This window comes from Trachurus japonicus, chromosome 20 (genome assembly GCF_045865225.1).
Source record: "Trachurus japonicus isolate A0001 chromosome 20, Traja_1.0".
In the NCBI taxonomy this organism is placed as follows: Eukaryota; Metazoa; Chordata; class Actinopteri; order Carangiformes; family Carangidae; genus Trachurus; species Trachurus japonicus.
In genome coordinates, this window is record NC_140926.1 from 4,081,227 (window position 1) to 4,095,606 (window position 14,380).

The 14,380-nt window shown below is 47.2% G+C and overlaps 2 protein-coding genes across 2 annotated transcripts in view; one reads left to right on the forward strand and one right to left on the reverse strand.

Annotated features, from left to right (window-relative positions):
- The window catches only part of zcchc2 (zinc finger, CCHC domain containing 2), a 32,065-nt gene extending 22,404 nt beyond the window's left edge, over positions 1-9,661 (forward strand). Inside the window, 7 exon segments of the mRNA XM_085763273.1 lie at positions 1,706-1,773; positions 1,916-1,992; positions 2,771-2,887; positions 6,256-6,740; positions 6,742-7,335; positions 7,337-7,847; positions 8,681-9,661. Of these exon segments, the coding sequence (XP_085619399.1) occupies positions 1,706-1,773; positions 1,916-1,992; positions 2,771-2,887; positions 6,256-6,740; positions 6,742-7,335; positions 7,337-7,847; positions 8,681-8,751 (1,923 nt within the window). The 3' untranslated portion in view covers positions 8,752-9,661.
- Positions 9,662-12,958: 3,297 nt separating this feature from the next.
- The window catches only part of ift74 (intraflagellar transport 74), a 16,183-nt gene continuing 14,761 nt past the window's right edge, over positions 12,959-14,380 (reverse strand). Inside the window, exons 18-20 of the mRNA XM_085763438.1 lie at positions 14,228-14,353; positions 13,224-13,284; positions 12,959-13,080 (exon numbers count right to left, since the gene is read on the reverse strand). Of these exons, the coding sequence (XP_085619564.1) occupies positions 12,965-13,080; positions 13,224-13,284; positions 14,228-14,353 (303 nt within the window). The 3' untranslated portion in view covers positions 12,959-12,964. The remainder of the gene's footprint in view (positions 13,081-13,223; positions 13,285-14,227; positions 14,354-14,380) is intronic.

The window sequence follows — 14,380 nt, forward strand, 5'->3', positions numbered from 1 at the left end:
CATGCTCTTATTTTCGGTGCAAGCTATTTTTAGAACGGTGGAGCAGAGCCGTGAGCTGCTCAGAGCTACGCTACGGAGGCTCATGGGATTTCTTGGTTTCCCTCATCAAACTCATCAAATACACAATCCAACAACTCCACAACGCTCTGGTGGACAAGTTGTGAGCTGCACATTCACCACGCTATGAGATAATAACACAACGTTACCACACAGAGTTGTTGTAGAGGGAAATGCAGAGACTGCTTGATGAAAAACTGTCCCTGAAGGCAACGTGCATCAGCGGTTTTGCATGAGTTTGATGAGGGAAACCAAGAAGTCCCATGAGCCTCCGTAGCGTAGCTCTGAGCAGCTCGCGGCTCTGCTCCGCCGTTCTAAAAATACACTTGCACTGACAATTAAAGGTAACGAACCTACTGCTATGACTATAGGGATTATGGCAATGGGCCAATTTGCCAAAATGTGGAACTATCCCTTTAAGTATATAGGCTACATGTAGCACAGAACAATGCCTGGGATAATCTAGCTCCAGATCTATGATGAAGTGGAGGCTTGACTGACCACAGCGTAGTATCTTTGGTTAAATGTAACTTGAAGGAGCTTCTTGCGGGATTTTGAAATCTTGTTAAGTCTGAAAATAAATTACTCAGAAAAACAGGGGGACGTTGTTGAGTTTGAATTTAAACAGTGAGGAAATATTTGTTATTTTAGCCCAGAATCACCAGATCATCATGGTGCCTTTTGCTCCTTTTTACTCATAAATTAGTGGCTTCCCATCGTCGGACCGAGTCCAGGTTGAGCTTCCTCTGAGTGACGATGACTGTGAGTGTGTGAGGATGAAGGTTAAGATGCTTTTCCCACCTGCAGCAGCAGCAGAGGAGTTCACTCCCGTGGCTTTAATGATTAACTCGACTGTAAAGTTCAGACTCACAGTTCAGTGTCAGAGACTCTTCCATGAACACTGGTTAATCATTACAGCTCGTAGCTCCACACAGGCTACTCCCTCCTGTGTGTGTGTGTGTGTAGGTTACACACTGCCACGTGAATGGGAGTACTCACTGCTAATCTCATTGATATAGGTCAAGTCTACATGTATGAGTGAGCAGGAGAGAGAGAGACGGCTCTGCTGCTGACGAAGCACACCCCCTCCTCTCCCTCCCTCTCTCATCTCAGAGGCTTAGCACAGTCAACGTACTGTAACCCTCTCTGTTCTGTCCACATCCTCATGGACTCTGAATATTCAAACATCAGTATATAGTAGTATCAGTATTTATTCATCAAAATCTAGACATTGTTTTTCCATAGATGATGAAAAATTAGATTTTATTTGTTCCTACAAAGGTATAAAATGCAAAAAGTGAAATATATATCAAGGTTTTTCCTCACTAGTTTCAATACAAGGTGTAGCAGACAGTAAAATAATAAATGAACCATAAGAGGAGCTCTGTCCACTGACATATAAAACACTGATCTGGGGTATTTGGATTAAAATAACCAGAAAAGATGGAGGTCACAAAACGAGTTGTGTATGTTCTGATCGTCCTGTTAGATCTGCGAAATCATTATTAAGATAAATAGATACAAACCTGTCTGCCCCACTGACCCAACACAGTGTCTGTGTTTTACAATCAGTCAGAGGTCATAATAATAAAACACGTCATGAATAAGATGCAGTGAAACACTGAATGAATCTTCTTCTCCTCTTCAGCTGCAGGACGTTGAGAAGAGGAGTCACCCCGTCACTAAGACCAAGAGCAGAGTCCTGCCCACAGACAGGTAGGTCACATGACCACTGATGCTGCTCAGGTCAAACATGGGACTTCATATGACAACAAAAAAAAAGGTTTTATAGCTCCTCACATGTCAGATCTCCATGTGTGACCGTGTCCTCCTGTCGTCCGTCTCCTCCTCTCTTCAGGGACAAGGGGAAAGGAAAAGCAGCTGTCGCCTTCGTCACCAACGGGAGTTTAACGGCTCTGACGCCGCAGAGGAAAGGTGAGAGACGAGTGACGGCTGAAGTCACATGTTTTTAGATTCAGTGAAACTTCATCATCATCGTCATCGTCTCCTGTGTCCATCAAAGATAAATGTATAAATATGTTGCTTCTATAGAACGTAGAACTGAAGATCATCAGCTTTTTAAGTTGTTATTCAGAGTCAATCAGTGGTGTGTTACAGACAGGAAGTGATCCCGTTACAAACAGGAAGTGCTAACGGTTAATTGAGTTTTTAATGGCTCAAAATTGAGGCTTCAAAAGTAAAAGAAGCACTGATCATTTACCAAAGATTAATTACATATTGTCAGATTTAAAGGTTTAGTTCAACATTTTGGAAAATTGTCCCATTGCCATAATCGCCTATAGTTTTAGGAGTAGGTTTGTTACCTTTAATTGTCAATGCAAGCTATTTTTAGAACGGTGGAGCAGAGCCATGAGCTGCTCAGAGCTACGCTACGGAGGCTCATGGGATTTCTTGGTTTCCCTCTAATAACAGAACGTTACCAGACAGAGTTGTTTTAGAGGCAAATGCAGAGACTGATTGATGAAAAACTGCCCCCATTTAGCCTCCGTAGCGTAGCTCTGAGCAGTTCGCGGCTCTGCTCCACCGTTCTAAAAATAGCTTGCACCGACAGTTAAAGGTAACGAACCTACTGCTATGACTATAGGGATTATGGCTCACGAACCTTTTGCATTAAAGTTGTTTCGTTTCTCTCCTTTAAAAACCTCTGACACTGAATAAATAACGTTATTGATCTGTGATTGATTTGTTGCAGACGGAGGTTCAGGTCCAGACACGTTTGGAGAGACGTCGTCAGAAAGCTACAGCTCCCCCTCCAGCCCCCAGCACCGAGGCCCCGAGAGCCTGGACAGCGAGGACGACCACAACAAAGGTACAACACACACACACACACACACACACACACATACATTAGGGCTGTCAATCTTCCCCCCAAATCAGATTCAAAATTCAAATTCTTCTTGTGTTAAAAATTTGAATTATATTTGAATATTTAATGTTTTTTTTTTGTTTTTTTTTAACTTTTTCCACAACCTTTTCCTTGAAATTTTACCACGTTTTTTTTCCAGAAATATTATTTTTTTAAATCCAGAAATTTCTCTAAAATTTTCCAAAAAATTCATACCATGGGTCCTAATTTGAACATTCATTGACAGAAAAAGTAAAGTTATTCAGTCTTGGAACAAATATTTGTGTAGTTCGGGTGTTCCATTTTTTTTTTTTTTCATTGTCCACCGCTTATCCGGAGTCGGGTCGCGGGGGCAGCAGTCGGAGCAGGGATCCCCAGACTTCCCTCTCCCTGAACACTTCCTCCAGCTCTTCCGGGGGGACCCCAAGGCGTTCCCAGGCCAGCCGAATGACATAGTCACTCCGGCATGTCCTGGGTCTTCCTCGGGGTCTCCTCCCGGTGGGACATGCCCGGAACACCTCCTGAGGGAGGCGTCCAGGGGGCATCCTATACAGGTGCCCGAGCCACCTCAGCTGGCTCCTCTCGATGTGGAGGAGCAGCGGCTCTACTCCGAGCTCCTCCCGGGTGACAGAGCTCCTCACCCTATCTCTAAGGGAGCGCCCCGCCACCCTGCGGAGGAAACTCATTTCGGCCGCTTGTATCCGGGATCCAGTTCTTTCAATCATGACCCAGAGTTCATGACCACAGGTGAGGGTGGGAACGTAGATCGACCAGTGAATCGAGAGCTTTGCCTTTCGGCTCAGCTCCCTCTTCACCACGACGGACCGATACAACGACCGCATTACTGCAGCCGCTGCACCGATCCGCCTGTCGATCTCGTGCTCCATTCTCCCCTCACTCGTGAACAAGACCCCAAGATACTTAAACTCCTCCACCTGAGGCAGGAACTCTCCACCGACCTGGAGGGTGCAAGCCACCTTTTCCGGTCGAGAACCATGGCCTCGGACTTAGAGGTGCTGATTCTCATCCCAGCTGCTTCACACGCGGCTGCAAACCGCCCCAGTGCGTGCTGAAGGTCCTGGCTCGAGGGAGCCAACAAGACCACATCATCTGCAAAAAGCAGAGATGAAATTAAGTGGCTCCCGAACCGTACCCCCTCCAGCCCTTGGCTGCGCCTAGAAATTCTGTCCATAAAAATAATGAACAGGACCGGTGACAAAGGGCAGCCCTGCCGGAGTCCAACACGCACCGGGAACAGGTCTGACTTACTGCCGGTAATGCGAACCAAGCTCCTGCTCTGGTCATACAGGGACCGTACAGCCCTCAGCAGAGGGCCTCCGACCCCATACTCTCGGAGCACCTCCCACAGGATGCCACGTGGGACACGGTCGAAAGCCTTCTCCAAGTCCACAAAACACGTGGACTGGTTGGGCAAACTCCCATGAGCCCTCGAGCACCCTGCGGAGGGTGTAGAGCTGGTCCAGTGTTCCACGGCCAGGACGAAAACCGCATTGTTCCTCCTGAATCCGGGGTTTGACTATCGGCCGAATTCTCCAGTACCCTGGAATAGACTTTCCCCGGGAGGCTGAGGAGTGTGAGCTACCTAGGCTCGGTAGGACTCCTTCTTCAGCTTGACGGCATCCCTTACTTCCGGTGTCCACCACCAACAATGGAAGTGGAGAACATGGTCCATTCGGACTCAATGTCTCCGGCCTCCCTCGGAATCCGGTCAAAGCTCTCCCGGAGGTGGGAGTTGAAGACCTCCCTGACAGGGGATTCTGCCAGACATTCCCAGCAGACCCTCACGATACGCTTGGGTCTACCAGGTTTGACCAGCTTCCTCCCCTGCCAGCGGATCCAACTCACCACCAGGTGGTGATCAGTTGACAGCTCAGCCCCTCTCTTCACCCGAGTGTCCAAGACATACGGCAGGAGATCAGATGACACGACTACAAAGTCGATCATTGACCTCCGGCCTAGGGTGTCCTGGTGCCACGTGCACTGATGGACACCCTTATGCTCGAACATGGTGTTCGTTATGGACAAACTGTGGCTAGCACAGAAGTCCAATAACAAAACACCACTCGGGTTCAGATCGGGGAGGCCGTTCCTCCCAATCACACCTCTCTAGGTAACACTGTCGCTGCCCACGTGAGTGTTTAAGTCTCCCAGCAGAACGATGGAGTCCCCGGTTGGAGCACTTCCCAGCACCCCTACTCTGCACTGCTGTTCGGCCCGTAGGCCGAGACAACGGTGAGAGACCTATCCTCGACCCGAAAGCGCAGGGAAACGACCCTCTCGTTAAGTGGGGACAACTCCAACACATGGCGGCTGAGCTGGGGAGCTATGAGCAAGCCAACACCAGCCCGTCGCCTCTCACCATGGGCAACTCCAGAGTGGAAGAGAGTCCAGCCTCTCTCAAGGAGTTGGGTTCCAGAGCCCAGGCTGTGCGTGGAGGTGAACCCAACTATCTCTAGCCGATACCACTCAGCCTCCCGCACGAGCTCAGGCTCTTTCCCCCCCAGCGAGGTGACATTCCATGTCCCCTAAAGCCAGAGTCGTTGTCCGGGGATTGGGTCACCGGGGCCCCCGCCCACGGCTGCCACCCAGAGCCCAACGCACCGCCCCCTCATGGTCCTTCCTGCGGGTGGTGGGCCTACTGGAAGGCGGGCCCACGTCGCTCCTTGGGTCCCGTGGGCAGAGACCCTGCCACCAGGCGCTCGCCTGCGAGCCCCAACCCCGGGCCTGGCTCCAGGGTGGGGCCCCGGTAACGTCGATCCGGGCGACGTGGTCTTCCTTGATGATATGCCGCTCATAAGGGGTTTTGGAACCGCTCTTAGTCTGACCCGTCAACTAGAACCTGTTTGCCTTGGGAGACCCTACCAGGGGCATTAAGCCCCCGGCAACATAGCTCCTAGGGTCATTCGGGTGTTTGTTTCCAAATTTTGTCCAATGGGGGGTCTGTGGTCTAATTTGTGTCGTCCACTAAAGGGCATTCCAACCAAATCTGTTATGTAACATAACGCACTTGCGTTTTACCAACTCAATATAAAACTTAAAGGGATAGTTCAATATTTTGGAAAATTGTCCCATTGCCATAATCTCCTATAGTCATAGCAGTAGGTGCGTTACCTTTAATTGTCGGTGCAAGCTATTTTTAGAACGGCGGAGCAGAGCCGTGAGCTGCTTTTTTTTTTTGCCATTTTTTAAAATAATTTGAATTCTGTTCGAAGAGCTAAGTTTGTTCTGACAGCTCTAACACACACACACACGTTTGTATAATGATGATGAATGTTGAATCTGTTCTGACCCGATGATGTGATCTCCCTCAGACACCGACAGCCACTCAGACGAAGGCGTGTTCTTCACCCACCAGCTCGGCCCCCCAGTGGCGGCGGCGGCGGTTGGGGACGTGTCCTCTGTCCACCCGCTGCTGTCCAACGCCCACCGGGCTCCGATGGCGCCGCCGCTGTGTCACCCCGACGCCGGCGCCGCAGAGTTCCCCCCCCCTCACCACCACCCGCTCCCCTTCATGCACTCGCTGCCCTACGTCCTCCCCAACGGAGCCGCCGACCCCGCGGCGCTGCCTCTGGCCCCGGCCCCTCCCGGACAGACTGTCACCCCCGACGGGAAGCCCCCGCACCCCCCGCCGACCGGAGGAGGAGGCGGGACGGCGGCCGTGATGATGCCGTTGCCCCTGGCGACGGCGGCGGATGCGGAGAAGAGGGAGATGCTGCCGACCTTCGGGGTCTCACCGCTCGGCCTGCACCCCCCCGGCGCCGCGCAGCCGCTGGTCCAGAGGTTTAAGACGGGTCTGCCCCCCCCCCCACGGCGACGGCGGCGGCTCCACCCCCACAGCCGCCGTGAGAGCGATGAGCGTCCTGCCCCCCCCCGGCCCGGAGCCCCCCCACCCCAAACACCCGGGGCTGACGCTGCCGTCGGCTCTGCCTTCGCCCTACAGCCTGAACGTGCCCCCCACCGCACCCGCCGCCACGGCGCCCGTCATGCCTGCTCCTGTTGCCGGAGCAACGCCCGCCGCCGCTCCGTCTCCGGGGGGGACGGGGCACGTTCAGGCGGCGGTTCCCCCGGCGGTGCCCACGCACACCCCCGGCCCGGCCCCCTCCCCCAGCCCCGCCCTCACCCACAGCACGCCGCACAGCGACTGCACGTCCTACAGCAACAGCGTCGCCGCCGGCAACCCCATCGCTCTCCAGCAGCCGCAGCAACAACAGCAACAACAGCAGCAGCAGCAGCAGCAGCAGCAGCAGCAGCAGCAGCCAATGGGATGTGGGACTTGTGGTTGTCATAACAACTGTGGCGGTCGCGGTGGCGGCGCCCCCAGCTGCCAGGCGGCTCCTCTCTTCTTCCCGTCCCACCCGATGGCGGCGGCGGCGCGCCAGGTGCTGAGCCTGCCCCCCCCCCCTCTTCCAGATCACCAGCCTGTGCAGCAGCAGCTACCTCACGCAGGCCACGCCCCCTCACCAGGCCAACGCCGCCGCCTCGCTGCCCACCTTCTTCACGCCCGCGCCGCCGCCGGCGGCCTCGCCGCACTACGGCCCCCCCCCCCAGCTGCACACGCACACGCACCCCCACAGCCACGCCGACGTCCCCTCCCACTCCCACATGCTCGGCACGCAGGTCGCCGTGGCGGCGGCGGCGAACTACAACCTGCAGCAGCAGATGGCGGCGGCGGCGGCGGCTGCTGCGGCCGCGTCCGGACCGGCGACGGCGGCGTTCTGCCCGCGCCTCTACCAACACGTCTACCCCAACCCGCTGGGCATGATGCCGGCGGCGGCGGCGGCCACGCTCGGCGGCGGCGGCGGCGTGAACAAGAAGAACGGCAACGTGTCGTGTTATAACTGTGGCGTGAGCGGCCACTACGCTCAGGACTGCAACCAGCCGGCCATAGACTCCACACAGCAAGGTAAAGCATCCAGGTACCGGGACAAACAGCAGAAGAGCCTTTAGCTCCTCCCCCTTCCTCCTCCTCCTCCCCCCTCTCACCCCTCCCCCTCCCCAACCCTAACCTCCCCCCCACCTCCACTACCCACAATCCTCTGCAGCAGGCATCAAGAGTCCTAAAACTATAAAGCTACTATAGACTACGAGCAGCAGCAGTTTAGGCGCCGCAGAGTCGAGAGTCTCCGAGTCTCCGAACGCCGAGACGAGACGAGACGCCTGTGGTTTGTGTTTGTTTGTTTTTGTTGGTTTGTCTGTTTGTTTTTTTTAAAGGTTCACAACAACAACAAGTAGGCGGAGCCGCAGTCGCACAGAAAATGAAAATGTGACGCTCAGAAATAAAACGACAAAAAGAAAAAGAAAAAGAAAAAAAAAAGAAACAGAACTTCAGCACTCAGGTTTAAACTCATGAAGATTCAGCTCAGAGATGTGAAACAAACTGTTTTTTATTTTTATTTTACAGAAGCAGCGAACGCAACACGAACAAACAAACATAAAGTTTTACACAACAGCAAAAAAAAAAAAAACACAAAGTTTAGAAGCAGACACTAAAAAACCACGTAACTGACCTTTACTGCATCGTTTCTCCTACAGTACATTAATTTTTTTATTATTTTTCTTTCTTTATTTCCACCACTGATCGTTGCATCCTTCTTGTGTGTGTGTGTGGATTTTTTTTACATCTGTGTGTGTGTGTGTGTGTGTGTGTCCAACGTTTGGATGCCTGTGTGTGTGTGTATGTGTTGTCGTGTTGTGTTGTCGTGTTTGTGTGTTGTTGTGTGTTGTTTTTCGTTGCAGGTGGCTTCCGGTTGAAGTACGCAGCAGCCGCCGCCGCTCACATTTCAGAAGCGTTTGACAATGCCGACTGAAGAAGACGAAGATGATGATGTAAGGATGAAGGATGGAGTTCCTCTGGTCTCGTCTCCATGGCGATGGTCCTGTATCCCCTCACCGTGCGTGTGCGTGTGAACTAAAAAGCTTGTGTGTGTACATGAGGAGAGAGACGCCTTCGTACTTTGTGCCTGAGAGAAACACTGTCGTGGCCCCGCCCCCTTCCCTTTCAGTTTGTTTTTTAATATTTTTGCACTGAGGGTTGGAAGCAATTAACTTATTAATTAATTATTAGAAGCTGACAGATGTTTTTGTTTTTTTTGGCGGCAGGAGGGAGGGAGGGAGGTAAAACTTTGTTGTGTTTTACATGAAAAAAAAAAAGAAGTCTCGACTGAAAAACGGTTCTTATTTCACTTATTTCTAAAATGTTTATGTGTTTTATTTCTTTATTTTTTTTCCTCCTTCTTACTGTTGTTCACCTGGGATTTTACTGTATAGCAGTTTTTTCAAAGGTTTAAACTAAAAAGAATCAAAACATAATGTAAAAAAAAAAAAAGAAAAAGAAAAACGAAGATGGGATTTTATTTTTGTTTTAACTTTCAAATTTGCTGTAAGTTTTTTGAATGTACACGTTTCTCATCTAAGGAATCTGACTGTATTGAAATGTATGGATCTCATGCATTTTTATTTTTATTTTATTTTTTGCCACTTGATATATGTATGTATGTTTGGTTAGAGAGTAATTGCTGCTTTTTTTTGTGTTTTTTTTTTATGTTTTACTTGGTGAAATGCACTAGAGTGAAGCAGGAAGTTAAGTTCACTAAAAACCAAGTCCACTTTACAGGACTCGTTTTTATTTTATTTTATTTTATTTTCTCGATCAAAAAAAAGAACAAAAAAGAAAAAAAACATCACAGACTAATCAGTAAACGCAGCGTTTTGACTGTTTGTTAAGGTGTGAAACAGAGTGAGGTCTTCCCTCGTGACAGGAAGCAGTGGTACTGTACGCCATGTTTTCTCTCCCCCTTCACTCACTTTTACTCATTCATTCACAAAAAAATCTATAAAAATCGACCAAGAGGAAGCTGGACACTTGTAAGCTACAGACGGACAGGAAGTAAAAAAGTTTTTAACCACTCTTAAAGGTCTCAGTTTGCTCCTCAGGCGTCACACTGCCACCCCCCCGACCCCCCACCCCCCACTACTCTCTCTAAGGATGATGTCATTGCATGTCTCTTAAGTCAAACCAGTGGTAACTTGTCTCGTTAACGTCTCCATTCATAAAGTCAGACTGAACAGTGACTCTACTACAGGAAGTCGAGACGCTGCTGCTGCTGCATCGCCGCCGTTAAGTCAAGTTCTTCTTTTTTTTTAATATACAGTATATATAAACAGGTTTTTTTCTTTTTGAATGTAGTACACGTATCAGCTGTCGATGCCTTGATGAAGCAGCTTTTAAAAGTGTTTCATATAAGTTCTCATTTTGTTTTTCGCAACTCGACAAACTGAAAACAAACGAGAAGAAAAGTCTGAAAGTCGCTCACTGAGGCAAAATCTGACTTGTCCTGAACTTAAAATAAACCCCGAACCCAGATCTATAGTTTTAATATTTGACTTTAAGCTTAACGTTCTCTAGGTTTTTATTATTAAACAGTTATTTTTTTGTTTCGTTTTGTTTTGGAAACATTTGAAATAATGAACAGGAGGAAAGAATGTAGAGGCTCAAAGTGTTCAATAATATATGAATATAACTAAATAAAGATTTTTGCAAAGTTTAAATCATTCTTATATTTTTCATTCTGAGATTTAATTTCAAATCACATTAACATCTCTTTTATTTATTTATTCCGTTTGAACAGTTTATTATGAGGAATAAACTCACAGTCTGAGCTCGTTGGTCCTTTTATTAGTATTTATTTAATATTGAACACTTTAGGCTTCCGTACGGGGAACGAAGTGTTAACAGTTCTCGTTACATTGAACATCTCAAAACCTGTTGGTGACAAACATGTTGGATTTTTTAAATTAAAAGTGAACACTAACACTTTTTCTAAGCAGCCGTTTCAGACTTATAGTTTCACCTTATAAAGTGTGTGTGTGTGTGTGTGTGTGTGTGTGTGTGTGTGTTGTTTGAGGCCTTTGTGGACGTCCTGCTTGTTGTGTTGGTGAACGTTGGTCGATGCACACGCAGCAGTTTGTCCTGAACGTTGCAGAGACTGTGACATATTTAAAGGGATAGTTCAACATTTTGGCAAATTGGCCCATTGCCCTAATCCCTATAGTCATAGCAGTAAGTTTGTTACCTTTGATTGTCGTTACAAGCTGTTTTTAGAACGGCGGAGCAGAGCCGTGAGCTGCTCAGAGCTACGCTACGGAGGCTCATGGGATTTCTTGGTTTCCCTCATCAAACTCATCAAATACACAATCCAACAACTCCACAACGCTCTGGTGGACAAGTTGTGACCTGCACATTCACCACGCTATGAGATAATAACACAACGTTACCACACAGAGTTGTTTTAGAGGGAAATTCATGTAAAACCGCTGATGCGCGTTGCCTTCAGGGACAGTTTTTCATCAACAGTCTCTGTATTTCCCTCTAAAACAACTCTGTGTGGTAACGTTGTGTTATTATCTCATAGCGTGGTGAATGTGCAGCTCACAACTTGTCCACCAGAGCGTTGTGGAGTTGTTGGATTGTGTATTTGATGAGTTTGATGAAGGAAACCAAGAAATCCCATGAGCCTCTGTAGCGTAGCTCTGAGCAGCTCACGGCTCTGCTCTGCCGTTCTAAAAATAGCTTGCACCGACAATTAAAGGTAACGAACCTACTGCTATGACTATAGGGCCAATTTGCCAAAATGTTGAACTATCTATCTACCTTTAATGTTTAAAAGAAACAAAGCTAAAGGACGATACGCTGCTGATCAATCAGACTCCAGCTTCACCTCCAAACGTTATTTATGTCCCAAACTGTCTCCCCACAAAAAAACACAAACTAAACTAAACAAAAAAAAAGAGTTATTTCTCTGGTTCGAGACTTGAAGTGGATCGGACCGAATCCTGGGTCCTGCAGAGACCGGATGATGTGGATGAAGAGTGAAGTCCGGTGTAAATACTGAGGAGGCACCAAACGACCTGGACGGTTTTCAAGAATAAATGCTGTACTGTACATTTGCAAAGGGGGGCGTGGGGGAGGGGTGAGGGGGAGGGGCGACACTGTGCTGCCTGCCACCCTCAGTCAGTTGTAATGTTTACTCTACTCTTTGATATCTATGTACTGGAAAGGTCAAATATATTTCTAGAGCGGAATTTTATGCAAAATTGTTGATCTGTTTTTTGTTTTTTTTTCTTCCTGTAATTAAAAGCAATAAATATAAAAAATGGAAAGTGAATTTGTCCGGATTTTTCTTTTTACATTTTATGATTTCACAGTTTTGCACAGAACGAGCCATATTTACTTTTACAAATGTTTTCCTTCTTTATACAGTCTATGATGTTTTCTCAAAAATTAAGCTATAAATAAGTTTGTTTAATGGGATAAAACTTTTGTAATGTAATTTTATAAAGATTTTGACTTTTTTTTTGAAAGGCAACATAAAAATAGTAAAATTATTATGATTATTTTTTTTAACTCTGCAGAGCTTCAAAAGACAGCAACAAACACATGATATTTACTGTGGCAGGTTACCGACCTTTAAAAGTTTATTTTTCCATTAGGCTTTTAATGAGTGTAAATAAGCTGCAGTCTGAACGAGAATAAATATCAAACAGTATAAACCAACAAACCTCTGAACATGATACACCATCAGTGATTAAAAATTCTGTTTTACCTTAAAAAACTTGTAAATCTTCAATATTTCTTGCTTTACACTGACTAATAGCTATAACTTTAAACATGAAAGATGTTTTTTTATCTTTATTCAAATGATCAGAGCAAAAGAAACTAACAGTTACAAGGAATCTGCATTTTTAAATACAATATGTATATACAGTATATCATATATCTATGATTCAGGACCAACGAGCAGCTACAACAAAGAGCCACATTCCCAAACTGAAGTGTTTTGTATAAACTGATAAATGCGTGTTCACACAGTTAACACACACACACACGCACACACACACACACACACACACACACACACACACACACACACACACACACACACACACACACACACACACACACACACACACACACACACACACACACACACACACACACACACACTCACTCAGGCCGTGTGTTCAGCTCCTGTTGTTCTGCAGCGACTCGATCAGACACTTGTTGTACTCGGCCACCTGCTGACAGACGTTCTTGGCGACCGAGTCGAAGTCGCTCTCCTGGGATTTGGAGGCGATGACTGACGCTGCAGTTGAGGAAACCTGAGGAAACGCTGATGATGATGATGTCACCACCGGACCGGTGAACGACCAATCACAGGGCTCGGCGAGCTCAGTCATCGCCGGTTCAAACACAACAGATTAAAGACCGTGAAAAGGATACACTCTTTCATTACGAAGTTATTCTGCTCCAAGTGCTGCAACTTCCTCTCCAGGTTCGCCAGCTGAAACACACACACACACACACACACACACACACACACACACACACACACACACACACACACACACACACACACACACACAGAGAGTTAGGCATGTGAAGAATAGAAGAGAAATAAAAGAAAGACACAAGTCTGGAACAACATAACTAACAGTGGTCACTGAAAAAGGGATGAGTGCACATTTTTCCCGTTTTTTGGGCTGACCTTGAACCTCTCACGCTGACTGATGATATTTCAGAGTCACGATGTCACGACAACGTTACAGAGAAAGAAAATAAGACTGTGCAGAGGAGATACTTCGTACAGTTTGGGTTTTTTTCAACTCTCGCAAACATCAGTGAAGTACGACGGAGTATTAGGGCCACATGAGAAAAATGTTTTCACAGACTTCGAGAATAAAGTCATAATATAATCAATAAAGTGACAATTTTATGAGAATAAAGTTGTAAATTCACGAGAAAAAAGATGAGAAAGAAAATACAGGTAGATGCATTTTCTTCCATATTCTTTTCAAAGACCTGATACTGATGACAATGTGCTGCTGTTTGTGAAACCTACACTGAAGTACAACTTCAGGAGATGCTGCACGGCCTCATTTTAACAACTTTCCTCCTCTGAAACAACAGGTTAAGATATTATGACTTTATTCTCATAAAATTATGACTTTTTCTCGTAAAACTATCACTTTATTCTGTACGGAAGAGCATTAGGGCCAACAACGGAGTTTTTTTTTAAGATTCTGAGGAAAAAAGTCAGTAATTCTGAGTTTTTATATCAGAAATTTTGAGTTTTTTCCTCCTAATCTTCAAAAAAATCTCTGTTGTTGGCCCTAATGCTCTTCTGTAATTCTGAAAGTAGTGAGGAGAAAACTAAAAATCTGTGTTTTCTTGAAAGACAATGCATCTCTCACACACACAATAAAAAGTGGTTGTGTTGCTCTGACCTGAGCGTGCGTCTCGTTCTCCTGCAGCTTGGTCTTCAGAGCTTCGTGTTTCTGGTTCATCTCCTGCAGCAGCTGCTTGAACGACTCCTGGCGCTGAGTGAGCGACACCTGCTCGTCCTGCAGCCGCTGCACCGACGACACGCACACACACAC